At 40.2% G+C, this 26,758-nt stretch overlaps 1 protein-coding gene across 1 annotated transcript in view; it reads left to right on the forward strand.

Annotated features, from left to right (window-relative positions):
• LOC144769015 (glycine N-acyltransferase-like) overlaps window positions 1-19,671 on the forward strand; it is a 379,686-nt gene extending 360,015 nt beyond the window's left edge. The window contains exon 5 of the mRNA XM_078653014.1: window positions 19,248-19,671. Within this exon, the coding sequence (XP_078509140.1) occupies window positions 19,248-19,671 (424 nt within the window). The remainder of the gene's footprint in view (window positions 1-19,247) is intronic.
• Window positions 19,672-26,758: the final 7,087 nt, after the last annotated feature.

Genomic DNA, 26,758 nt, shown 5'->3' on the forward strand with positions numbered 1-26,758 from the left:
GCAGATGCCTTGAACACAAAGAGAATAAACAAAAAGCAAATTTTGTTGAACTTCAGTGGTAATCCCATCATTTTAGGACCACCCCAAGCACAGTTATTGGCAAAAAAACAATCCCAACCAAAGGCCCGGCAAAGCATTATGGGACGAGATTAGTAGTGGGCAGTGAATATTATAGTATCCAATATCAAAATAATTCTACAAAGAGCTGCAGTTCACCTAGTTGTTACTAGATGTCCCTCACGAGTCAAATGCAAAGCATTGAAATTATTCTTACATCAAGCTGCAGTTCCACTGGTTGTCCCTAGATGTCCCTCACGAGTCAAATGCAAAGCATTGAAATTATTCTTACATCAAGCTGCAGTTCCACTGGTCGTCCCTAGATGTCCCTCACGAGTCAAATGCAAAGCATTGAAATTATTCTTACATCAAGCTGCAGTTCCACTGGTCGTCCCTAGATGTCCCTCATGAGTCAAATGCAAAACCATTGAAACCCTTTCATCAAGCATTTGCATTTGACTCGTGAGGGACATCTAGTAACCACCAGTTGAACTGCAGCTCTTTGTAGAATTCTTTTGATATTGTATACTATATAATATTCACTGGCCACTGCTAATCTCATTCCATAATGCTTTGTAGGACCTTTGGTTGGGAATGTTTTTTTTGCCAATAACAGTGTTTGGGTTTGTCCTAAGAGGATGGGACCACAACTAAATCATTCAATAAGATGTGCTGTTTTGTTTTCAAGGCATCTGTTTGGTACTCTCCCTAGGTTAGGGAGGATCCCAAAATCATCACATCTCCAACTGCTAGCTAATTTTGAAGTTTCACCATTGTGAAAGTACTATTTGCACTTAAGCATATAAAGATAGAAATACTTATTTTATCATATCTGGTCATGTACAGGAAGCTTTTTGCAGTTAATTTTGCAATTTATGTACAGTACAGTCAAGTACACATTGTCTTCAGCTACGCTATGCAGACTACGTGTACTACGCATACTTTAAAGTACACTACGTGAAACTACGTGTAGTGCTGTGTCAGGACCCTAACATCTGCTCATGCCCATTGCAGCGTCAAATTGGCCAAAACATGCCAAGGGGTCCATAGTGCCTATTCTTGGTCCGATTTGGTGAGACTCAGGAGAACCAAGATGGCCTCCCACGTGCCCAAGTCACGGAACGGGTTGGCAGTCTAGACTCCTGTACACAGCTGTGGAAAAGGCTAGGTGATGCGCGAGCGCTCTGTTAACTGCGCACTTCACCTTAGCCAGTAGCCTGAGAGGACGTTCATAGAATTGCGCTTGAGTGAAAGAGTTCCCTAAAAACATAAATTAATTTGTATTTACCTTTTTGACATATTTTCGTGGTGCGATAATTAAAGAAGACTCGGCGCGTTAATCCAAGCGCGAGTCAAAAAATGGCAGTGTTGTTTACGGAGTCTGTGTCAAGAGCCGGAGGGAAACTACGCCGTCCTTCTGAGGAGAAGAGTCTCGGCGTTTCCAGTCAGCGCTGTGAGAAGCATTCACTGAAAACAGCGCTTGTTCTGAGGAGCAGAACTTCGAAAGATTGAGCTAAGTGAAAACTCTAGTAATTGAATTGTGACTAAATTTTGAACTTACCTGAGCATAGAGTTTATCGTGGACAACCCAAGGCTAAAAGACAAAAAGACCATTAAGAGAAAATATCAGCAGTCAATTGGGAGTTAGCCACTGAATGTTCAATCAGTTAAAGTCAATGGGCCTTATTTATGAAGGCCTTGCGCCGCCGGTGCGTCACTTTTTCCCATTTTAAAAGTGGCGCACCGGCGGCGCAAGGCCTTCATAAATAAGGCCCAATGTATATATGTAAATACTCACCATAGACTGTCTAATCGGTGTCTGCATTCGCAACCTGTAAGAGACAAAAGAACAGAGTCAAAAGAAGTGGTCGCAGATATGACAGCACAAGAAAGTACAGAGAGATAACAGAACCCATAATTAGAGAACAACTCTTCTAGTTGGTGAAGTAAGTGCACTTACTTGTATTAGACAACTAGAGATTAGTGTAGGTAAATGAGAAGTGAAGTACTAATTTGTCATTTATTTAAAATAGTAACAACTAACCAGAAGAGGAAGATAGTACTACAACTTAAGAACAGAATGGAAGCAAACGTCCAGCATAGCCAGGGTGGGTGAGAAATACACATACATCCGTAGAGCAGATTTAAAAGGAGAGTAGAGTTGGTTAGTTTCCTAATGGCGTATTAATTTACAGGTTCCATTGAAAGAACAGAACACGTCTGCAAGTAGCCGACGGAAGGAGACGATTCTGGACCAGTCTCTTCTTTGTTTGTTATTTTATCCAATTCCCCCGTCCCCCAAGGTAATGATTTTGAGGTTCTGTTAAAAGACCTCCTAGCATTTCCAAGAGGGATTTGGGACCTAGCATCTCTGTTCCTGTGCAAGAACCGGTAAGCCAAACATAATACCTAGCTTAGAGTTCTGACATGCTGCTACGCAAACTACGCCCAGTCTTACTATTGTCAACATGTCTTGAACCTCACTTTTCTGTTGATGCTTCAGTTTTCACCAACTGCTGAAAATCTTGGGACTAGCCAAATTTAAAAAAGCAATCTGAAAAAGACATTGAGAAAGAAAAAAAAAAGATCAAAATAGAAGACAAGAAAAAAACAAGGAAAAGAGAAGTGGAAATTAGATGAAGTGCAAAATGTTACCCTGAAGAAAAAGAGTTCTGGTAAGAGAACTAAAGAGTTTGTTAAAAGACTATTACAGAATGCGAAGCAATTGGAAAATATTGAAAAAAGTCCAACAAGAAATCAGAAAGAAATGAAAAAAGGAGATAATGAAAGAAAATCATGTTATGGGAAAATAATGCATGTTGAAAGAAGCCTGAAAGAACATAAAGACATAGGGCCCGATTCACAGAATGAACTTAAGACTCAATCCTAAACTTACTACTATTTTGGTATTCACAGAATGCACTTACTACTTTTGGCATTCACAGAATGAACTTACTACTTTTGGTATTCACAGAAGTTAGGATTTTGTCTTAAGATTGTCTTATGACAGACTTAAGACAGACTTAAGACAGACCTAAGACAAAATCCTAACTTCTGTGAATACCAAAAGTAGTAAGTTCATTCTGTGAATGCCAAAAGTAGTAAGTGCATTCTGTGAATACCAAAATAGTAGTAAGTTTAGGATTGAGTATTAAGTTCATTTTGTGAATAGGGCCCACAAGGATGAGAATATACAGAAGTAGAGTACAACAAAATGTATTGAAAAATTGTAAAAATATGAAAGAAGATCAGTGGCTTATAAGAAAAAGCAACAGGTTGAAAGTGTAATTGATAAAGCTTTTGAAATAAAAGAAAATTATTTGAATTTATATTAAAGAGAATAAAAACATTGAATTAAACAAAGCTGTTTATGAAGGAGAACAGCAAAAGAAAAAGACTGGTTAATAGAAGGAACTTTTGTAAAACTTTTACTTGTGAATCGAAGCACACTTCTAGTACTGAGCCTTCCTTTAATGAAGAAAGCTATTTTCAACAGAACACATTAGTAAATGCAGTTGATACTAGTGGTCGATGCAATGGGATGATATATGTTTGCCCCATTATAAAAGAAAAGATGGTTGTTTGGAGTGTGGAGGAAGTAATAGCTGAAGAAGTTCAAGGGAAGCGTACACAAGCTCAGGTATATAAGTGGGATTGCAGTAGTATTTGCAGTATTCGACTGGACTCTGTTATGAATTGTTTTACGAAGATATGCCCAAAAAAGTTTTAAACAGAAGATTAAGATGTTACAAGGGCTAGATCCATGTAAAGCAAGAAAATATACGAACTTGCAGGGTCATTCTCTGGATTGTCTTTCAAGAAAAGTGTGTCAAAGTACTTTTCATCATTTAATAATGTTAGCAGTACACCATTCAGAAATGCAGAAGTTAGTAAGGAGACTCGATTATGTAAAAAGTTCTGCATTATGTTTATGTGAAATGAACACAGCTGTTTTGCACGGTTCAGTATCAGATACACAAAAAGTTTGTGATGATATAGAGTTTAGTTTTTTTGTTCACAAGAGGAGTGTAGAGAAAGTGAGAGCTTGATAAGTGTAAGTGTTGAAGAACAGGTGGAATATAGTAGTATTGATGAGTTTGCAGAAGAAATTACAAGGTTTAAGTCAGTTTCAACCAAAAACCAAACTACGGGGCTCATTATGATGGCGGGTGGACATTGGTCAGCCCCCCATCATAACAGTCATGGGACCGCCAGACAGACGTGTGGCGTTCCCACCAGCTCAATTAGGATGCACCCACCATACTGGCGGGCGCATCCTGGCCTTTTACCATTCCGGACGATGCTGCTGGCTGTAGCACTGTCTGCAATGGAAAAAGAGCATGCACAGCTTTTCTCTGCACCACGTGGCAGGCACCATGCAGTGCCTGCCACTTGGTGAAGGAAACAGTGCACTCCCCTACCCCACCGAGGGGGCATGTCACAGGCCCCCAAACTAAATCCCCGCCAGCCTTTCAATGGCTGCATTGCCACAATGGAAAGGCCTATACTCACCCACAGCCTAATATGGCGGGCACCACCACCATATTAGTGGCCCAGAGACGCCCGGCAGGCAATCATGACGATTACCACAGGCAGAAAAGTGGCAGACCGACCTTGCGTCCGCCGTGACACCATTCGAATATAGCGGTGGGTATTTCCCATTACAATGGCGTAAGGATCACCACCGCCGGCCCGCCCGGCGGTGGCAATCATTACGCCATCGTAATGAGCTACTATGTTTGCATTCGTTGCTGACGTACTCATTATAGAAGTCAAACTAGGAATGTTGATTTATATTCAAAAAGTGAAAAGGAAAACAATGATAAGTGGCAGCAATTTGGTGCTAATTTATTGGTAATAAATAAAGGTCGGTTTGAGTTGGCTACCAATCAACGTGCTTGTAAATTTTGTTACTATTTACATGAAGGAGCTAGGTCCTTAGTCAGGACTGAGGGCGGGCTGGACCGTTATGACTATCATAATTTTGTTACAGCAAATTAGATGAGAACAAAATGCCAGCTAGAGCAGTACATAACTACTTATAGTTGGTAGCTATTCCTCCAAAACTGGTAGATTTGAATGCATATGATTAAATTCTTGTTCAATCTGTGCATCCATTTCAGGCTATACTTTGTATTGAGCCCAAAACAGGTAAGCTGTCCCCAACAGGTTTAAAAAGAGGTCTGAAAGGAACAGTTATGTACTTACCTTTAGTTTTTAAGAAAAATATTGAAACAATTGGGGTTGATAGGGAGGAAAATGAGCCAGAAGTAATTCTAGTTAATGGTGTACCAACAAAGAAATGAATAAAATGGCAATAGTTTGTAGATGTTACTACACTTCAAACGGCTACATTATATCTGGTAAAGAATAATATGTATTATAAGAATGTAAATATTGATGAACAGGTAATAAGCTTAGAAGATGAAACAGAAATTTCAAGCAGCCAAATAGAAAAAGTGGACAAGTCTAGGACTGAAGAGATTTATGAACATTATGCTATACATGCTTTACATTCAAAAGAAATGATAGGAAACAGTATTTAATTATTTCAAATGAAAGAAGCAAATGAAACTCCCTTGAGTGTTTGGAAAAAAATTGTTAGAAGCTTGTTGTTTTCCACAGTTCTTCCCCAATGGAGAAGGCAGACAATTTGATGAGCACGCTGTACGGATTCCAGCTTCAGAATACTCCACAAAAAGATTGTACCCTGAAGATCCAAGATTTCATCAGTGCATTTCATATATATTTCATCTTCTGTTTGAAAGTGATTTGTCTGCACTTTCAAATGCAGTGAACCAGATATTAAAGACAGGAGTTCATCTTCCACATGTTTCTGCAAAAGAATTCATGGACAAAGTTAAAAAAAGCGATGAAAATTTAGAATCACAGATAACTAATTTGATTGCATGTCAACCTGGTAAAAATGAATATTGGTATTGTTGTCAAATTGAACATAAATGTATATTAAGAAATCACCTACATGATTTGTAACACTTTAATGTGCTGAATAATGTGGGAAGATTTACTTGAATTTCTACGAGAAGCAAATTAAAATGTAAAAAATATTGAATTGAAGACACTAGTAAACTCTGTTGCTTGGATCCTGTAGATGTCTGCAGGTATTTTAACCATAGGTTTCAAAGTATGATGTCATTTACCTGCAATACAAATATTCCTCCTCTTGGAGAAGTTATTGATTTCTTTTGGCGAAAAGAGTATCAAGCCAGAGGTGCTTCTTATATACACTTGCTATTATGGATCAAGAATGCTCCAAAATTTGGAACTGATACTGATTAAAGTGTTTTGTCTTTCATCGAACAGTATATTACCTGTGCCATTCCAAGAGATGGAGGAGAAAAAAGCTTGAGTCAAAACGTTTTACTGTTGCAAAGTCATCGATGTGGAAAATACTGTCAACGACAATATGATTCTAAATGGAAATGTTATACAAAATGTCGGTTTGGATTCCCACGTCCAATAACTTCAAACTACAGGCTAAATTGCATTCTTAGGAAAAGTCTGTATCTAAAACTGCAGACTTAGAAAAGACTTTACATGTATTTATAAACTGTTGGGTAATTTTACGGCGTAATTTAAATGTAGAAGAAGTTTTGGTAATGGAGCAATGGGAAAAGTTGTTGATTTTGTAAAATTTCAGCACATTGATTAATAGAATTTTTGATTATAAAATGTGTTCAGATTAAGAGGTAAGACAGTTAGGGTGTTCTGTTTTTTGCTTGTAAAATATTTGTATGTTCAGAGAAAACAGTTCATTCATAAATCTCAAGGTTTAAGTATAGACAGTGCTTTGAGGAGAAGTGTGGCTCACTGGTTAGAGGAGGCAGACCCTGATGCAGAGGTCAGACCCGGGACCAGGGTTCAATTCCCTACGCGGCACGGTCTTGAGCCCAAATGTCCACGGACTCGATAATTCTCGCCTTGGTGCCTACTCGAATCATGGGTTCACACTCTGCAGCTCTGGGCAATAGCTTGCTTAATCTCCACTACGGCCCCCCCGCGGCGGGATGCCTGGTCTTCACCTTGGGGATGCCCAGTAGGGGTAATCTCGCAGGGAAAGCCAGGACGGGTTCCCAAAGCAAGCGCTAAGAGACCTGTCGGTGATTTGGCGCTATATAAATCGAAATTAACATAACATTTTGTATATATCACACGCGCAGTGTTTTTAAGAGGGAGTGGCATACGTTGCATTGTCTCGAATAGGAACATTGTCTGGTTTGTATTTGATAGTTTTCAATGAGAAAAATGTTAGTGCTGATGCAAATTCTGTAAGAGAGTATAATCATTTAAGAAGACTTTATACACCTGATTTAGGTGAATATCCCATATATGGGAAACATGTAGTGTGCCCAAAACTGTAATATGTCAGACATTCAACTGAGGTTGGAAAAAAGAAAATAATTGAAGAGAAACTTGAAGCTGTAAAGAAAAAGAAAATGGAAACTGTGGATGCCATTGTAGGATACCAGTTGGTAAATATTTCAGGTATAAATACATCATGTATTTTACCAGTTGGTAATGGACAGAAGTAAAATCCATACTGCTAATGTATGCACAAGAAGTTCTAATGTTTATGCTTATAGTATTATAACATGCAGGAATACAGATTGAAACCCTATTTGGACTACATGTGGGATCATAAATGTGAAAAGTGTTCATTTACTTCCAGCACTGAAATACAAACAGAACGATTCATATACTTGACAATACCAGATTGCAAATCAGTAGCTTTTAATAAATTGATAAAAACAGCCAATCAGGACATGAAGATCAGAAATGTTGCCTACAATACATATAGAAAGATTTGGAAAATATCTCATTTTTTATGCTACAACATTGTAGAGCAAATTGCTGAATATTGGAAACCAAAATTACAACTTTTGATGGAAGTTAAATATCTATTTCAGGACGAACATACATAACAGTGGCTATTACTTTCCACGATGGGCCTACTACAACATCTGGGCACTATACTGTGTATTGAAAGTGTAATAACGGATGGACACATTGCAATGATGCCAACTTGGAATTCAAACCTAGATTGCCTTATGAGATATCAAATTCATATTTGATATTTTTGAAGCAAAGGTTTTGAATACATCATTAGGCCTATTGGGAAGATGTGAAGAGAAAATAGACAGCTCTGCAGACAATTAGTATTTATAATTACTGTTTGGAATAATATTTTGCTAATTGATATTGCATTTTGAAAATTGTGTCTAAAAGAAATTTGTTTATATATTTGTTGTGTATATTGTACCAGATGTAAATGAGAGTCTTTATTTTGGCAAATGTTTTGACATAAATTTTAAAGTTAATGTAGATGAAGGAAGTGTACATAGAAAAACCCATAGCTACACATATTGAAAATGATGCTCAACATTGATTTGTGTTTTTTTTCTACAATTTGATTTTTTCCCCACTTTTCAATGATGATACTACATTGAAATCACTGTGTATGGTAAAGTTAAGTGGAATCTGAGCACAGCAAAAAGGGAAACTGAAAATGTTATGTAATTCTAAATTTATGATGTGTTCTTAAAAATATAATATTATAATTTCTGTAATATATTATCATTAAGTAATCGCTTTTCTTCTTCTTTATATAAGGTACTGTAGAAGTTTGAAAAGAGTTTTAATGCTGTTTAGGAGAATACTACTATAAAATACTCTACTTATTAATGTATCTAAATGACATAAAGAGTAAGACTATATAATATAATATGCATGATAACATTGAAAATGTTTTAAGGTCATATATATGTTATTTGTTTCTAATATAAATAATGTTAATCCTTTACACTATTTGCAAACTATCATCATGTTGCTGATGTAATCTGCCAGAAAGTCAATCTTTCACACAAACACTGCCTGTGCTCTCATCTATTCTCTGTAGCATAACTCTTGCACTAATAGGATAACCAACGCATTATCCTTACATTCTTTATTTTACATATGCACAACCCACGCACTCATGCAATCACCCAGGCACAACCCATGTACTCAAACAATCATTCAGGCACTACTCTTACACTCACCCATTCTCTCAGGTACTACACATACATGCATGTCATCATCCAGGGATTACTCTTAAACTCATCATTTTATTCAAGCACTACCCATGCACTGATATAAGCACCCTCACATTACTCTTGCACTTATGTAATCACCCAGGCAGTATCTCTGTACTCATAGAATCACCCAGGCACTGCTCATGTACTCATGCAATCACTCAGGAACTATTCTTGCACTCAACCATTCACTGAGGCACTTCCATGCACTTATGCAATCAAGGAGGCACTACCTAAACACACATCTAATCGCTCAGGCATTAACCATACATTCATGCAATCCACCAAGCACTACTGTTCCACTCAAACATTCACTTAGGCACTACCCATGCACTCATCTATTTACTCAGGTACTACTCATGCATTCATGAATTGACCCAGACATTACCTTTACACTCATACTTTTACTCAGGAACTTGTCATACACTCATCCAATCACTCAGGCACTACCCCTGCACTCATAGAATCACTCATGGACTACCCATATGCACTCATGGACTCACACAGAACACTACTCATGCACTCATCCATTCTCCCAGGAAGTACCCATGCACTCATCCAATCATGCAGGCACTAGAGTTGGACTAATCCATTCACTCAGGCACTACCCATGCACTGAATCCATTCACTCAAGCACACTAATGCACTGGCCCAGGCATTAGCCTTGCACTAATTATTTCTCTAAGGTATTTACAATACACTCAGAAAATAACCCAAGCACTACCCCTGCACTCATGTTATTACCCAGGCACTACCCCTGTACTCATGCAATCACCAACATACTACCCATATACTCATACAATCATTCAGACACTACGGGCCCGATTCACAGAACTAACTTAAGACAAAATCCTAAACTTACTACCATTTTGGTATTCATAGAAGGCACTTACTCATTTTGGTATTCACAGAAGACACTTACTCATTTCGGTATTCACAGAAGTTAGGAGTCCTAACTTTAGGACTCCTAAATGCCTTCTGTGAATACAGAAAGTCTTAAAGTTAGGATTTTTCCCAATTTAGTAGTAGTAAAGTTAGGACTCCTAACTTTAGGACTCCTAAATGCCTTCTGTGAATACCGAAAGTCTTAAAATGAGGGGTTTTCTCAATTTAGTAGTAGTAAAGTTAGGAGTTCTAACTTTACTACTACTAAAATTAGAAAAATCCTCATTTTAAGACTTTAGGTATTCACAGAACGCATTTAGGAGTCCTAAAGTTAAGAGTCCTAACTTTACTACTACTAAACTGAGAAAAATGCGAATTTTAAGACTTTATGTATTCACAGAAGGCATTTAGTAGTCCTAAAGTTAGGAGTCTTAACTTTACTTCTAATAAACTGAGAAAAATACTAATTTTAAGTCTTTCGGTATTCACAGAAGGCATTTAGGAGTCCTAAAGTTAGGACTCCTAACTTCTGTGAATACCGAAATGAGTAAGTGTCTTCTGTGAATACCAAAATGAGTAAGTGCCTTCTGTGAATACCAAAATGGTAGTAAGTTTAGGATTTTGTCTTAAGTTAGTTCTGTGAATCAGGCCCTACGATTCTCATAGGCAGTACCCATGCACTCATGCAATGACCCAGGCATTACTCTTACAGTCATCCTTTTACTCAGGTACTGCCCATGCACTGATGTAATCACTCAGACCATTACCCTTAGAGTCATAAACTCACTCAGGCAGTAGTTATGCACTCATTCAATCATCCTGACAGTACCTCTCTACTTATAAATTCACCCATGAAATACCCATGTATTCATGTAATCTCTCAGGCAATACTCTTAAACTCAACCATTCACTCAGATACTACCTAAGCCTGGGCGGTAAACTCCACTCCGTTCATAGAGCTTGCAGAGTTTCCTGCACCCAGTACTCCAGAGAGCTCGTGGAGTGCAAAAACCAAAACTCGGCTTAGTGCGGCAGAGTTTTTTCCTGGCTCAGCTGTTGCTCGGGTAGAATTTCTACCGAAATAGCAGTTCGCACTGCACTCCTCCACTTGCGGAACTTTGCAGAGTTTTTTGTGTCACTTCACGGAGTTCCACGTAGTGAAGCTCTCTGAACTACGCCCAGATCTGCTACCTATCCACTCTTGCAATGACCCAGGCATTAGCCCTGCACTCATGCAATCATTGAAACACTACTCTTACACTAAACCATTCACACAGGTCTTATGTATACAGTCACGCATTCACTCTGCCACTAATTATGCCCATATCAAATCATACATGCACTCTTCTTTTACTTACTCATTCACTTATACACAACATTGATCATACACACATTTATACAAGCAATCACTTTTACTACATACAATTTTTCTGTTTTTAACCATTTTAGGTGGTTCTATTAGAACCTTTTCTTAAGAACAATTTTATATTTTTTTTATTTTCAGAATATTTTTTCCATGTTTTTCATTTTTTAAAAACAAAAAATGATACTGAAAGTACAACTCTGCTGTTTCTTTGTAATGAAGAAACCCAAGGAACAAAACAACAACAAAATTAACACTTGTGAGCTCTGAGGAGTGTATCGGTGGCATAAATGGAGAGCCCTACAACACACTGAGTTGTTAAATATTTTCTATAGTGGATCCCATCATCTGCCAACTCCCGAACAATGAGAGGTTGCAGAGTATTCACTACAACCCCTGCAGTCGTTAATGGTTGTGTTCCATCATCATTGGCCGCTTCTTCCCTTCTTTGCGCGTCACATCTCGTGCCAGATGAACAGGGTGTGTTGTATCAAGATGTTTTTCCATTAAAGAAGTACCACATGAGTACTTCTTTTCTGACCATCTTGAGAGAACTTTGTGACAAATCGTGCATATCACCTTTTGTGGGTTCACCTTTTTTCCCCCTTCAGGCACAGTGAAGAAAGCCCACACAATGCTTTCCCTCCTCTTCTTCACTGGCTCCTCCACCTCTTCTATCTCCTCCTTGTGCTCTTCAAGGGATGCTGATGACATTTTTTGCGCAAAAATGAAAAACACCCCAAGAGGTGTTTGTTTCACCCACCAACAAAATGAAAACCACTTTAACCAATAAGAGGCTTTCCTTGTATGTGACATGCATTCGCGTAAGGGTCACACACCCGTTGCGCATACTTCGCGCAACAGTAAAATTTACTAAATATAGTACAAAACTGTAAGTAATTATTAGGATATTGTGTTTCAAAGTATTTCAATTAAAAGTATTTATGCAAAACAGATATTGAAACGTGAAACATTCATATTTTACACTTTTGAAATTACGCTGGAGTCACATCCACTACGCGATCCCGGAATTACATATTAGCAGGATTTGTGACCCCTACACGTGCACTGTGCAATTGTGCCATGTACACAAAAATATGTTTTAAACGTTTTAAAAATTTTGCACAAGAACACTAATACTAATTTTTAGGATTGATTAATAAACTTCTTTGTCAAGGAAAAATATTATTTCAGTGTCATTATGTATTTTAAGGTTACATTCGTGTAACAGATTCGGGCACCCAACCCGTAGATTTGCATCCGGTACGCTATACCTTTGTGTCCCCAAAAATCTGTTTAAACCATCTTAAAACATATTCACAACTTCTTTGTTACTATTTTTGTGTACTCAGTAATAAACCTCTACATCACAAAAATATATTAGTTTGTTCGAAATATGTTTTAGAGCAATATTTGTATAACGGATCCGTGCACGGATCCGTGCACCCATCGCATAGGGTCGCTTACGGTATGCAACCCTTTTTCAATTTCTTTTTACAAAAAAAATATATATAAAGAAATTAGTTATCACAAGAAACGAACAAAACAACATTCATAGTAGCAAAAAAATAGTTAAAAAAATATACTGAACATTTTTTAATTTTTTTGTTTTTGAATTGAAAATTCTTTTATATAATATCACACTGTACAAAATAACAAACACGAAAACAATGTTAATTCAAATCAATAACATTATGTTATGTTATGTTATGTTATGAGCATTTATTACACGCACAGCTGCTCCAGCAAAGGAGCGTCCTGGGGCCCGACAAGATAACAACATAACACAGCTAAAAAGTAGGAAACTAAGGATACAACAAATTAAGGAAATAGGAAGGTCTTGACGGCCCTACGAAACAAAAAAAAAAAAGCTCATCAAGGGCACGAATCTTTGTATGAAGGGAATTCCACAGGGCCGCGGCACATACTCAAAATGAGCGGCCACCGGCACGGCTAAGCTTGAACCGGGCTAAGCTTGAATCAGCTATGTTATTTATATTTTTAAAAACTGATTATATTTATTTTTAAACTTTATATAAATACTTAAAATCATAAACAAAAAAAATTACAAACGTCTTTTCATAAATAAAATGGTCTAAAAAAAAACTTGGAAATTCATTCAAACAAAAACATACGTTTTAGGGACATTATAGTTACAAATTAGCATTTAAAAACATTGGAAATTCATTGAAAGAACCGTAGGTTTCAGAGATGCGATAGTTAGGAATTAGCATTTACATTTTTTTTTAATTCATTGAAAAAATCATACGTTTTTCTCCACACATTATGGAGTGGTGCTGCAGAGATTTTGGGAAAAGGATGGCACAAGTGATGTCCAGGGTGGTGGAACAGTCTCTATGGAGGTCTACAGTAACAGCTTGATTGGAATGGTCACAATACAATAAAATATGGCAGATGCTAGCTGATATGGTGGCAACAAGAAACATAGTCAGGCTATGGGGAACACTGCAGATGCCAACAGTAAGGGAATGGAAACAGGATCTAGATTGGTGCTCTGCTGCAGGGAAGGTACTATACCAGGAGTGGGGTGCCCTGGCAAATGGGATAATGTGTGGGAGTACTGGGTGAAATACAGAGAGTTGTCAATATAAGGGGTAGAAAAGATCATGGAGGTCGAGGGTGTGATTGGTTCCTAAGCTACAAAAGGTGCTTGGAATGCTAATTGGATATTCCTCAGTAATGTGTAACCATCAGAGGGACTAGACAAGATACAAGGGGGATGCAGTGGGAGGAGGGATCATACTGACATGTATTGTAATGTACTGCTATGCATTGTTCACTTGACAAATAAAACATATTTCTTAAAAAAAAAGAAAAAAATACATAGGTTTCAGGGATGTTATAATCAGGAATTAGCATTTTAAAAAATGTAGAAAGTTATTGAAGAAACCATAGTTTTCCCTGAAGTTATATTTAGGAATTGGCATTTAAAAAAAAACCTTTCAGTTAACTTATAGTTAAGCTGACATTTTACTCATATAAAAGCAGAGAAATTCAGCTGTTATAGTTAGCTAAGCGAAGTATAACTCATGCCCCCGCAATGCACTGCTGATGACGGCACATATTACATCACAAATGACGTGGTCAGTGACATCGCTGATCACATCACTCAGTACATCTCAGGACTCGGTTGATGGGGGGCATTAAATCTCTTTTTTGCCCATGGTAGGAGTGGCAACCCTGTTCTGGCTCTCAGCATCATCCCCCAGTGTAATGTTGTGGTGCATCCATGGCTCCACCTTAAATAAATAATTAAATAGTATACAATTCAGAAGGTAGTTTTGCAGATTTGAACTTTTTTATAGAATTAATGAGATTGAAGTTAATAATTACATTCGAATTAACAGAGTTAAAAATTATAGAAAAAATATAAATTAAAGGTTAAACTTGAAAGGTAGAATGTGTTGTAGTCCATTGAATGTGTGCTTTGTTTTGCAGATTTGCGATGGGTTAGAAAATCCGTAAAATATTTATAAAGAGTATATATGTTGAAAAATATATCAGTTTTACTGTTGGTTATAGGGTGGCTCTAACAAGAACCGATGTGTTTATTCTGACTTTGTTGGAGCTACATATAAGTGCGGATGCACAGCTTAAGGTTGTTGCGAAACACTCTCTTCCCTATCATCTGTGAAGTGAACTTCATCACTTCTGTAGATGTCATGCATATTAAAATGTAGATTGCTGTTATAGATGGAGCCCATCCTATGGTTTCTGAGGTATGCAGAAACAGCGTTATTGACTTTCTTCCTAGCCTTCTTAATCAGTAGACAGAATTGATTTGACCATTTCCATTTCTGTTTAGGTTAAAGTATACAAAGGCAGTTAAAGGGAAAAGCAACATCAGTTGTGCAAATGTATCCGTTCTTAGGATGTCCAGCCTTACCCCAGTCAATGTGTCTAGGTCAATGCCACCACAGTGCACAATCATGAGGTGAGGGTGTCGGAGACACAAAAATGTTTTAACCAAAGGTAACAATTGTTGCCAGTTTAATCCTCTCTGTGCAGACCATTTAATATCCACATTTTGCAAATGAGGGGCCTGATAGACGACCCTAAATTACGGGCACAAACAGGCAATCAGCAATTTAGGGCACGGCCATGTACAAATCTCATTTTGTGAATCAGTAAATTCCTAATAGCGACTCACATTTCAATGCATGAATGTTTTGGAACTGCAATTGCGATTGCAAAACACTTGCAATTTACCACCTACTTTCAAGTAGGTGGTAAACCATTTGCAAATGGGTAGTGGTCCCCAGGGGACCCCTTCACCTTTGTGAATAGTTCTAATAATATTTATTAAGGGCAGGCCCTGTTCCCAGGGTCAACTGCGTGCTAAAAAGTTTCATGTTTTTTTTTTTTAAATGCATCTTGTTTTTCTTTAAGGAAAATGGGCTGCATTAAAAAAAACTGCTTTAATCAAAATCAGTCACAGACATGTTGGTGTGCTGACCCCAGCAAGCCACAATCCCTATGAATGCTAGCCATTCCTAATTGTGTTGCAAATTGCGCGTGCCTCATTAACCATTATTGAGGCATGCATTTTGCGGCCCCCATGACGAATTGCAAACATTCTCTGAGATACTGTTGTGCATCCCAATTTGCGAGTAGCTATTTGCGAGTCGCAAATGTGATGCAATTTGCGAGTCGCAAATTGGTGAGTCATACATCTGGCCCCAAGGTCTTTGTCAATACCTCTGTGTTCAGCATACCTTTTGCCCCAATATAGCAGTGGCCTACCATCCATACTGTTAGCATTTTGAAGGTGCGTGTTAAAGGAATCAAAAGGCATCTGTAGCTGAGTAAGTCAGTTGGTGGATTGAGAGGTATCTAAAATGGTGGAGATGGTGCTGGTTTACAAAAACCAGATAACTGATTGGTTGGTCAGTAAAATTGTGTACTTAAAAAATAGGATGCATGTTTCATTCCTGAAAAAGTATGTTTCTGATAGTTTTTTAAAAAATGTTTGAAAGGTACAGTAGATAGGATGAGGTGATATTTTACAAAAGTAAACTATATCTGCTATTTCATTTGTAAGCTAGTTTGCTGAAATTCAAAATATGATGAACTTGCAACCTTGTGGTACAATTGAATCATGCAGAAAGTGTTACTATGGAAACTAGAATTAAACTGAATGGGGAACGCGTTGAAACTTAACTGTGGTTTTAAAATATGAAATTCGAACATATATAAGTGATATGGTACTAAGTACATTTTCCCAAATCTGTACTATGTTTAGAAGAGGTGTGTTGTTAAAAAATAAGACTAGTATTGTTGGAAATAGGTGTTTCAACTCCTGTAAGGGTTTGCAGCTCCATCGCAACACCATAATGCAGAACTGCGGTGGAGTTGGGACTCCAGTAAATTAGAGAAACAGTTTGAGGACTTTTGGACGAGCCTAATAAAGGGTTAATATATCTATCCAATTGAGATGGGTTTCAGAATTTGAAATAATGAAGGAAGCATTTTGATGTGCTACTTGCATTCGTTTCTGTAGAGAAAGAGAGGGACAGTTTGACATTACTGGTTTTACCTTGTTGAGAGTGGCGCATTACATTTATTGTGTGGGAAAGAAAATCTTTTATGAGTTTCTGCAATACTATTTAAGAGGGGAGTTAAAAATGTCTCTGGTGTGTTATGTATTGTGTAGTAGTGCTTCAGTCGTTGTAGTGATATTTTCTACTTTGGAAAGCATTATTTATAAAGTTTGCAAAGTATAAGAGACATGTGAGACTTCAAATATGTTACCAAATACACAAAAGTGTATTATAGTTTGTTTTATTGTAATGAAATGAAGATTGAATTAGGTTGTGCATAGTAATAGATCACTTACATGTATTTACTTGTGCTCCCTTAGAAAGACACTGTAGTGTGGGTAATGCCAGGGCCAACTTGGACTCATTGAAAACCTGAATATAAGCTGGAAAGGAATTTGGAGACACCTTATTATTTTTCTTACAATACAACTTTCCTGAGCTGAGAAAGTCTGTGTTATATATGAAATATGAACAATAACATAAGTTCCATTTGAAAAACTTGATCTACAGTTAAACCTATTGTATTATTTTGAATTTATTAAGCCACTTATAAGCGTTTCACTGAGGGAATGACTAGGAAACATGCTTTTGTTGAGATTGGCGTTGCTGGTTGCTCATCATGGAATGAGGAAGAGAGATTTGGAACTGACCCTTGAATGACAAATGGGTGTTTGGTAAATGAAAAGGAGAGATCAATAGGATTTCTAGTGGACTGCTTCCGATATAGTTGTGGAATACTTTATGATGAGCACTTAATGCTTCTACTGAAAAGAACCAAGTCGCTTTATCTTTTCCTGGAAAACTGGTGAAGGACCCAGAACAGCCTTTGCATAATTTAGCTTTGGACATTGCTGGTCTGTTTGGAGCGAGATGGAGAATGCCAAAGAGTGGCATTTTAAAGTTAGATTTTTAGTTCCATAAGGTGCTTGAGTTCTTGAAATACATCTTCAGGTGGAAAGAGAATCCTGAGGGATTAAGGTTATATTTATGACAGGAGTTGCGTTGCTGTTGCACCCCGCAACATGGTGCAGACGTGACACAAGTTTAAAATGTTCGTTATGAAGACAGACAAAGCCACTTTGCCTGGTCCTGAGTGACTTCATAAATCTGGAGTAAATTAAGGCAATGCATATCGCTACATTGTGATACTATGCCCTGGGAAGACAAGCTGGCATTAGTGAATGATTTGGAGTGGAGAGTAGCAGTGGGGGTGATCTAGTTGGCAATGTGATCCTTTTCTGGTCATTATGGAGGTCACTCCTTTCATGTTGTTAATGGGATAAGTAGCTTAGAGTTTGAATCAGGAACAACTATATACAAAGGGGCAGATTTACAAGCCCTGTACGCTACATTTATGCTGCTGTTTTGTCACTTTTGTGATGCAGCGGCAGCGCAACGCCATGCTGCGGGGTAATTACAATGTGACGCATCTGGGAGATGTATCATGTTGTAAAGCCCTGCGCCACATGTGGACGTTCCAGCACGGGGTGGATTTCTGGCACATGAACGCCTCGGAAAAGTGGCTGAGTGAAATCCACAAGATTTCACTCAGTCACTTTTACAGCCATGCTGCGTCCAAACCTCCACCTGCTTCAGGCGCATGGATTGACACAGCATTTTAGGCATAGGGGCACCCTGAGCCTTGCTGGAGCTGTGTTGCGCTTGCGACGTGACTCCAGCAATGCGCCGCCTTTCCGCTGGCGGATGCGACACGCATCTGCCCATCCGTGTGCCATGGTGTACCGCATTGTAAATGCGGCGCATCAGTGGTGGCACAAGAGTGATTTGGCGTGTCGCAACTGTTCTGGTGCATCCATGCTGATTAGCAAAGATGCGCCAGAACTTGTAAATCTGCCCCAAAGAGTGTTGATCCTGCTAAGCTGAGTAATTATCTGTGATGTGAGGAAGGGGGTGCGGAGGAAATAGGAGGGAGGGGTGAAGGATGGTGTTTATGTTTTTAGGGTGATTTTATGAGGATTAGAAGAATGGGCATAGGGGCTCACAAAGGAAAGAGCAGGTTTGTCGCCTCGGGATGATGAAGGAAGTAAAAAGTTATGTAATAGTGTTCCCATTAACTCTACCGGCTTTGTCTACACTAGGTTGACTTTAAGTGTCCCTAAGGCATGTGGTCATGTTGATAAATGCCACCTTGGTTGTGGTAAGATTCCTATACTTATGAAGTCACTAACGTAGTTATTATTTTTACATAACAAGGATGATTATTTATTTTTTATTGATTGCAATGCATTTTGAATTCTTCATAAATATGACTTTGTCTCATTTCTGCAGGGATGATCCTCCAGCATTTCAATTTACTCACCTCAGTGATGCTGAATCTGAGCTTGTGAATAAATTCTGGATAAATGGTGGAAATGAGAACAGCCTTAAAATAGTCCATCAGTGCATCCAGCAGCTCCCCAACTTGTGCATGCGCGACCCAGTAGGAAACCCCATTTCCTGGTTTGTCATGGACCAGACAGCAGAAATAAGGATGGCATATACTCTGCCAGAATATCGAGACAGGGGGATCATCACTAGTCTCTTCATACCCTTCCTTGTCATTCTCCACCTACAGTGGGATGATTTCCCATATCACTACATCACCCAGAAGCAGAATGTCCAGATGCACAGTGTAGCAAGAAGAGTGGGTTTATACAAAGCCCCCTGTGAATACTTTAAGTGGATTTGTCGGCCTCAAGAGATGGCAACCTAACTTACTACAGGAGAGGTTTTTCTTAAGGGACTACAGCTGGATCATCTCACGTGTGTTTAAAGTTTCCATTTCCCAAATAAAAATGGTGGGATGTTGGGAATGGGGTTCCACTGATGCACTCAGCAGCAACCTCCAAGCAACAAGTGGTACCTTGGGAAAGCACCAATAAAAAATTGTTATACTTTCTTTTACCCAATATATGGATGCTTTACCTCCTCATTAAGCTTGGTTTCCCCACATTACTCACCCCCCTTATTTTTTTCTATCCTTTCTCCTCTCTACTTTACCCCCTGTCTCTGCTAGCATCCTAAGTTGTCCAGGTTCTCTCAATTATCATATTCTCTCATTGTAACTTTTCTTAATATTTGCCTACTTTGATAAACCCACCATTCCTCCCCTCTAATCACTGACTGCCCTCTCTCTAATGTTTCTTTCTTCGCCTGGTTTCCTCACCCATTTTCTTCTTACGTCTCATTTCTTCTCTTCCTTCACCCTCTCTCTCCCACCTTCTTCTCACGTCTCATTTCTTTACCTTCTCCCCTTCTTACATCTCATTTCTTTACCTTTACCCCCCTCTTTCCCCTCCCCACCCTAATCCTCTTCTAACATCCTAACATGACACCCCCCCAATCGTGTCCTCTCACCTACTGACCCTGCCCTCTCCAGACATTGCCCAGACTCCTGGAACATCCTATACCACCCAAATCTTTCAAAAAACACCCCAAAAAACTTTAGAGACAAATTATTGATTTGTCACCCTGAAACTTTAATTGTTGATAGTTACCATAGCCTCTCATACCCCATACAAACTAACATTATCTTTTACTCCAAACGCCCCTCCATATGCAAAATTATTTTGCTTCTCCATCTTACAGTTTCCAAACCTATCAAAATCGCATATGAAATTCAAATTATCTACATCCCTATCCGCATCTTTCCCAGGTGACATTGACATTTCTATATTTAAAACTGGTAATATCCTCATTCAAGCATCTGAATTCCACCTCAATTTATTTGACTACCATTTCTGTACCGTGGTAGACCATCTAGCCAAACCTGTCCCTAACCCCTCTTCTTCACAATTGTCTGACTCCTTTCGGGCCCCCCTAGCCCCTGCTCTATCTCACCTCAACAGCCCAACCACTCACACTATTATCCAAAGTCACTCTTTAACTAATGACTGACACCCTCAAACCCGTCTCACTACCCCGAACCTCTCTCCTACTTCTCGATCCCCTCACTCAGCACCTCTGCTCTGACTTTACCCCCCATGGTGCCAATATCTCCTTCTCTGAACAGCTCTCTCTCCCCTCAAATGTACTTAATTACTTCCCTGCCCGCACCTAGAACTTCAAATTCCATCCCCCTGCTCCATTATCTCCTCTCAGAACTCCACTCTCCCTCCTCAAATTGATGTAACCTATCCCCCCTTCCATCACCATCTCATCTCAGCACTCACCATATGGCCTGACTATATGATTGACCATCATATAACCAAGTCTAACAACGCAAACACACCTCTGACTCCCCCCAGCACCTCTCCCCACACTTCAGACTCCCTTCCCTGTATGACATGGAACCTTTGCTTGCCCCACCCTCCTTGTCAACTGAGCTCCCCCTCAATTTTATTGCTCTGACACTATCTAACATCGAACGTCATCTCTCTACCGTTAAGATGGAACTAATGTGATTCAGAGAGGATTTCAATGCCCTTAACACCGGGACATTCCACCATCATAGTGATCCCCCCTACTCTGGCTCCCCTAACATCTCCCAACCTCACCACTGGAAAACCATACCCCTTTGCAGATGAACACTTAGGCCTCCACCTGCCATGAACTACATGTCTGCACCAACCTTATCGACCTTTGCAATTCTTACCTACCTAAACCCAAGATTACTGAGCTTCCTCTCCCTTACGCCAGCATCCTAGTGATTCTGGGAACTAGCAGAATCCCCTCATCTCTCATCCTCCAGACCCCAGCTCAGCCTACCACCATTTGCTCCTGACTTCTCACCAAAGCCAACCCTACACCCCTCTCCTGCATGCTTGTTAAGTGCTGCTTGGCTGTGCGACATGCAACTGAAATTTCTGAAACCATCCTCAGTGAAACAATCGGCATTGCCTTCCTTACAGAAACCTGGCTTAATGACCACTCACCCCCCTGGTTAGTCTCTCATTAGGAAATACAGGCCTGACAGAAAAGGGGGTGGTCTAGCTATCATCCATAAAAATGAACTTCAACTCAAGATCCTCAATTGGCTCCCAATAGAAGGAAGATCCACCTATAAGATCGCTTGCATCACACACAAAGCTCTCCACCAAAACACACCTTCTTACCTTTCAACCAAACTACACAAAGCAGGACGCTCCAGGTCCCTGAGAAGCAATAACTCCCTTGTCCTTATCCGTCCTAGACTCAAATGTCAAAAGATCCAATCCCGTGCATTCTCTGGCAACGCTCCTACAATTTGGAACTCTCTCCCCAAAGATCTTCGCTGCAACCCCTCTTACTCTCTCTTCAAAAAAGAACTCCAAGTACTTCTTCTCAACAAATACTGGGGTAACTAATGCAAGCTCTGCAGATTACACTTTCATTATGTATTTTTGCTTTATTATGTATATTTGCTTCCAATACGTATATTTGCTTTTTGTTTTTCTGTTTCCCACACAAACATTCATTGATTCTCACCTCCATGTAAAGCGCTCTGATACTCTTGGGTCCCGCAGCGCTATATAAAACCTTTGAAATAAATAAATAACATAAATAAATAAAACTCTCACTTGTTAAGAACACTGAACACCTAACCTTTGAATACCTTGGTGCAGAACTCACGGTCCAGGGTACTCCCCCAAATCGCCTACACAACATCTACCACACTCCGGGCGATCCTCTTTCTTTCGCTGATGAACTATCCAACCTACTTACACAATCCTCACTTTCCAACTCAAAAAATCTCTTTGTAGGAGATTTTAACTTCCACTGGAACAACGATCCCACAGTCAGCCACCTCACTAAACTTCTGGAGATCAATGACCGTATCTAACTTTGTCACACTTCCACCTATACCACAGGAGCTGCTCATGACACTATCATTTCCGACAATGACTTGACGTCCTTTTCCAACATCATCCCCATCGACTGGTCGGACCATCACCTCATCTTGTTCATGATCGCAACCACCGTCCCTCCCTCCCTCCTTCCCTCCCTCAAATAATTGCAAACCGTGAAATGGACCAGAAATCTCAATCAAATTCCCCCTAGTGAACTTGAGTCTAAACTGCAAGCTCAACTCCTTCTCACCCCTCTCTTCCAAGATGCTAACAAACTCACCAAGCTTTTCAACAAGACAGTCAATGATGTCGTAGACCTATTAGCCCCTTCCAAACAAAAAAAACAAAGAAATATTCTATCCAAATCTTGGTTCAACTCAGATCTCAATAACGAAAGACGCTCTCTCTAATCTTACCCTGCTCTGATCCGCTAGATCTACCTATAAGAAACACATTTTTAATCAAAAAGCAACCTTCTTCCAAACTCAACTCGATCATGCCAAAAATAGACCAAGAGGACTCTTTAACATTGTTCAAAATCAAACATCTTCAGCCCCCCCCTAAACTGACGGCCCCAACTGACAGATGTGAGGAAATTGCTTCCTTCTTCACAGATAAAATCGCCAAAATAGACCAATCCTTCACCTAACTCAAATCCCACCCAATCCCCCTTTGCTTGCAGACATTAACGTTGGCGTTCCTCTCCTGCTTACTCTATTTCCTCTCAACAACACTTCATTACCCCGCCTAAACTCAGCCTAAACTCCATAGTACACCTGAAAAACAATGCTTCCTGGTCCAATTTCCACCCTGTGTCCGTGCTCAAACTCTTTAACACCATTGCCAAACTAAAGCCGACCTCTCACATCAAAGACCCTCTTCCCACTAAACTTGTGCAAGATCTAAACCACAGCATTGCTCCTTACTGGACTACTATCATCAATACCTCCCTCTCCTCAGGATGTGGCCCTAACTCCCTCCAACTTGGACAAATCACTCCTAGTCCTGAAAACCTCTCTGTTGACCCTAATGACCCAAACAATCTCCACCCTATCTCTAACCTTCCACTTCTTTCCACAGCCCTGGAAAAATGTGCTTTGCTCCAATTGGATAAGCACATCAACGATTTCAGTGTACTTCACCCCTTCCTATCAGGCTTCAGAAATAGCTGCAGCATGGAAACCAACATGCTAAATATTGTTGATGACATCCATTGCTCCCTTGACAATAGTGAGTCCTGCCTACTCATTCTCCTCGACCTCTCTGCAGCTGTCGATACTGTCAACCACAATTCCCTACTTAACTCGCTCAAAACCCGCTTTGGCCTGAACAGTACTGTCTTCAAATGGTTCACCTCTTATCTCTAACACAGGACACAACAAATCAACATTAATGACTACCTTCACCTGTCACCCTTGGCATCCCTCAAGGCTCTATTCTGCCCCCCTCTCTCTTTAACCTCTTTATGGAACCCTTACCCTCATTCTGAAACAAGCTGAAATCAATTATCACCTCTACGCTGATGACACCCAACTTTACTGTATGATTAGGTACAACTCAGACATTCTTCACCTTAACAATACTCTTAGCAAGATTCAATCCTGGTTCCACTCCAATCATCTCAAACTTAACCCACAAAAAACTGAAGTCATTCTCTTCTCCCAAAAAACAACAGGCTCCCCATTCAATCCTGGATCTCAGACCTCACTGCCCTCAACTGTTCGCTCTCCTTATTCAATTCAGTGAACTCACTTGGTATCACCCTTGACATTAACCTAACTCTCAATGACCACATAAAAAAATCAGCTAAAGGAGCTCTCTTCACCCTCCGTCCTCTCCAAAAAATCAAACCATTTCTACCTTCTAAAGACTTCAAATGGATTGTCCAGTCACTAGTACACTCGAAAATTGATATGGTTACGCTATCCTTACAGGAATCCCCAAAGTTAACCTTGCCCCCCTCAGAGCTGTCCTCCACTTAGCAGCCAGGCTAATCACCGACTATAAACATTTTTACCACAACTCCCCAGCCCTGAAGGCCCCAAGGTGGTTACCTGTTGAATGTAGAGCCTCCTACGAGACAGCATGCGTTACACATAAATCTCTCTACCAAAACACCCCGACATACCTCACAAATAAACTCAAAATAGCGGGCTGCTCCAGACCAATGAGAAGCACCACTGCCCTCCTCCTCATCCCCCTTTGTTAAAAAAGAATTCCACACAATCACACTCCTTCTCTGGAAATGCCCCAAACATCTGGAATTCTCTCCCCCAAGGACTCGCAATGTAACCCCTTCTACCTTAGCTTTTAAAAAGACCTTAAACGTCACCGTGTTGGGGGTCATATTACCTGCCTCTGATCCTACACTTTATTTCCCCCGTCATGCGTCTCCACTTTCTCACTACTATCCTCTCACCTCTCCCCCTTGTTCTATTTTTTTCCCTGTTCCCCTCTCTCCCTTACCCCCTCCCCCTCTATTCCAACTACTACCCTAACCACTCCCCTCCAAAAATCTGACTACATTACTTCCTCTTCCCCAACTTTGACTTTTACCTCTTCTATTTGTATCTAAGCATACCTCTCCCCCAGTTCAGTTCAGATTCTTCTTTTCGTCCCCCCTTTACCCCTTACCGAAAGTTACCTGTGCTTCTTGTTACTCTGTAAAATAGCACCTGTAGTGCATGTTCATGTATATTGCTGTATAATCATTTTGTTTTAAATTGCAACTGTCTGAATGCTTGGCTGTTGAACAATTGTTTCTTTATTTCTGTAATTTTTCTGATCACATGTAAAGCGCTCGGATACCCCTGGGCCAAGCCAGCTCTATATAAAACCTTTCAAATAAAATAATTGATGTGTTCTTGTCATGGGATACGGAGGTCAAGTCTGGTCTGGCCACAGTGTTCTGGATGGCCTAGAGTCTGCGTAGCAGAGATTTGTTGATTCCAGCGTGGAAGGTGTTTTTGAAGTCCTGTATGCTTGTTATGAGTGAATGGGTGATGGTCTTCCTGGATTCAGGGGGGATCCATTTGAGGGTCTTGCGAAGGATGAGGAGGGTGTTGAAGCAGGTGGAGGCAACAACGTTGATTTGGTAGGTCATGGTGACGGAGGAGTTGAGTATGATGCCGAGGTTCTGGGTGTGGTCCGTGAAGGTGGGTGGGTTGCCAAGGGGGGTGGGCTACCAGGTGTTGTCCCAGGCTGAGGGGGTGGGTCCAAGGATGAGGAGTTACATCTTCTCCAAGTTGATGTTCAGACAACTGCTGCTCATCCAGGATGCAATGTCTTTCATTCCTTCCTGGAAGCTGAGTCTGGTGGAGTCTGGTTACTTTGTGAGGGAGAGGATGAGCTGGTTGTCATCAGCATAGGACACTATGCTGAGTCCTTGCTGTCTGACGATGGCTGCATGGGAGGCCACAGTTGATCTCTGTGGGTTTGGAGAGGAAGGGTGGGAGTCCGATCCTTTTGGTTCTGACAGTGAGAAAGGAGCGGATCCAATCGAGAGTGGTTCCTTGTATGATAGCATCGGTAAGTCTGGCTTTGAGAGTTCCGTGGGAGACGGTGCTGAAGGCTGCGGAGAGGTCTAGCAGGATGAGAGCCTCGGTGTGGCCTTGGTTGGGGAGCTTGAAGATGTTATCTGTTTCAGCGAGGAAGGCGGTCTCGGTGCTGTGGTTGCTGTGGGATCTGGATTGGGCAAGGTTAAGGATGGCCTTCACCTCGATGAAGTTAATCAGCTGGGCGTTGACGATCTTTTCAGTGACTTTGTCAGCAAAGGGAAGGAGAGAGATGGGTTGGTAGATTTTCAGGTCAGTTGGGTCTGCAGAATGTTTCCGGAGGAAGGGCTTGACTTCTGCGCATTTCCAGTTGTCGGGGGAAGTGCCGGATTCAAAGGGGGTATTGATGGTATGTCGTAGCTTGGGTGATATGGCGGCGGTGGCTTTGTGGAAGATGTGCAGCCGTCAGGGGTCCGTGGGGGCTCTTGCGTGACTGCTCTTCATGGTCATGGCGGTATCTTCAGTGGTGACCGGGGTC

The sequence above is a fragment of the Lissotriton helveticus genome, chromosome 1_1, assembly GCF_964261635.1.
Source record: "Lissotriton helveticus chromosome 1_1, aLisHel1.1, whole genome shotgun sequence".
NCBI classification, from domain to species: domain Eukaryota; kingdom Metazoa; phylum Chordata; class Amphibia; order Caudata; family Salamandridae; genus Lissotriton; species Lissotriton helveticus.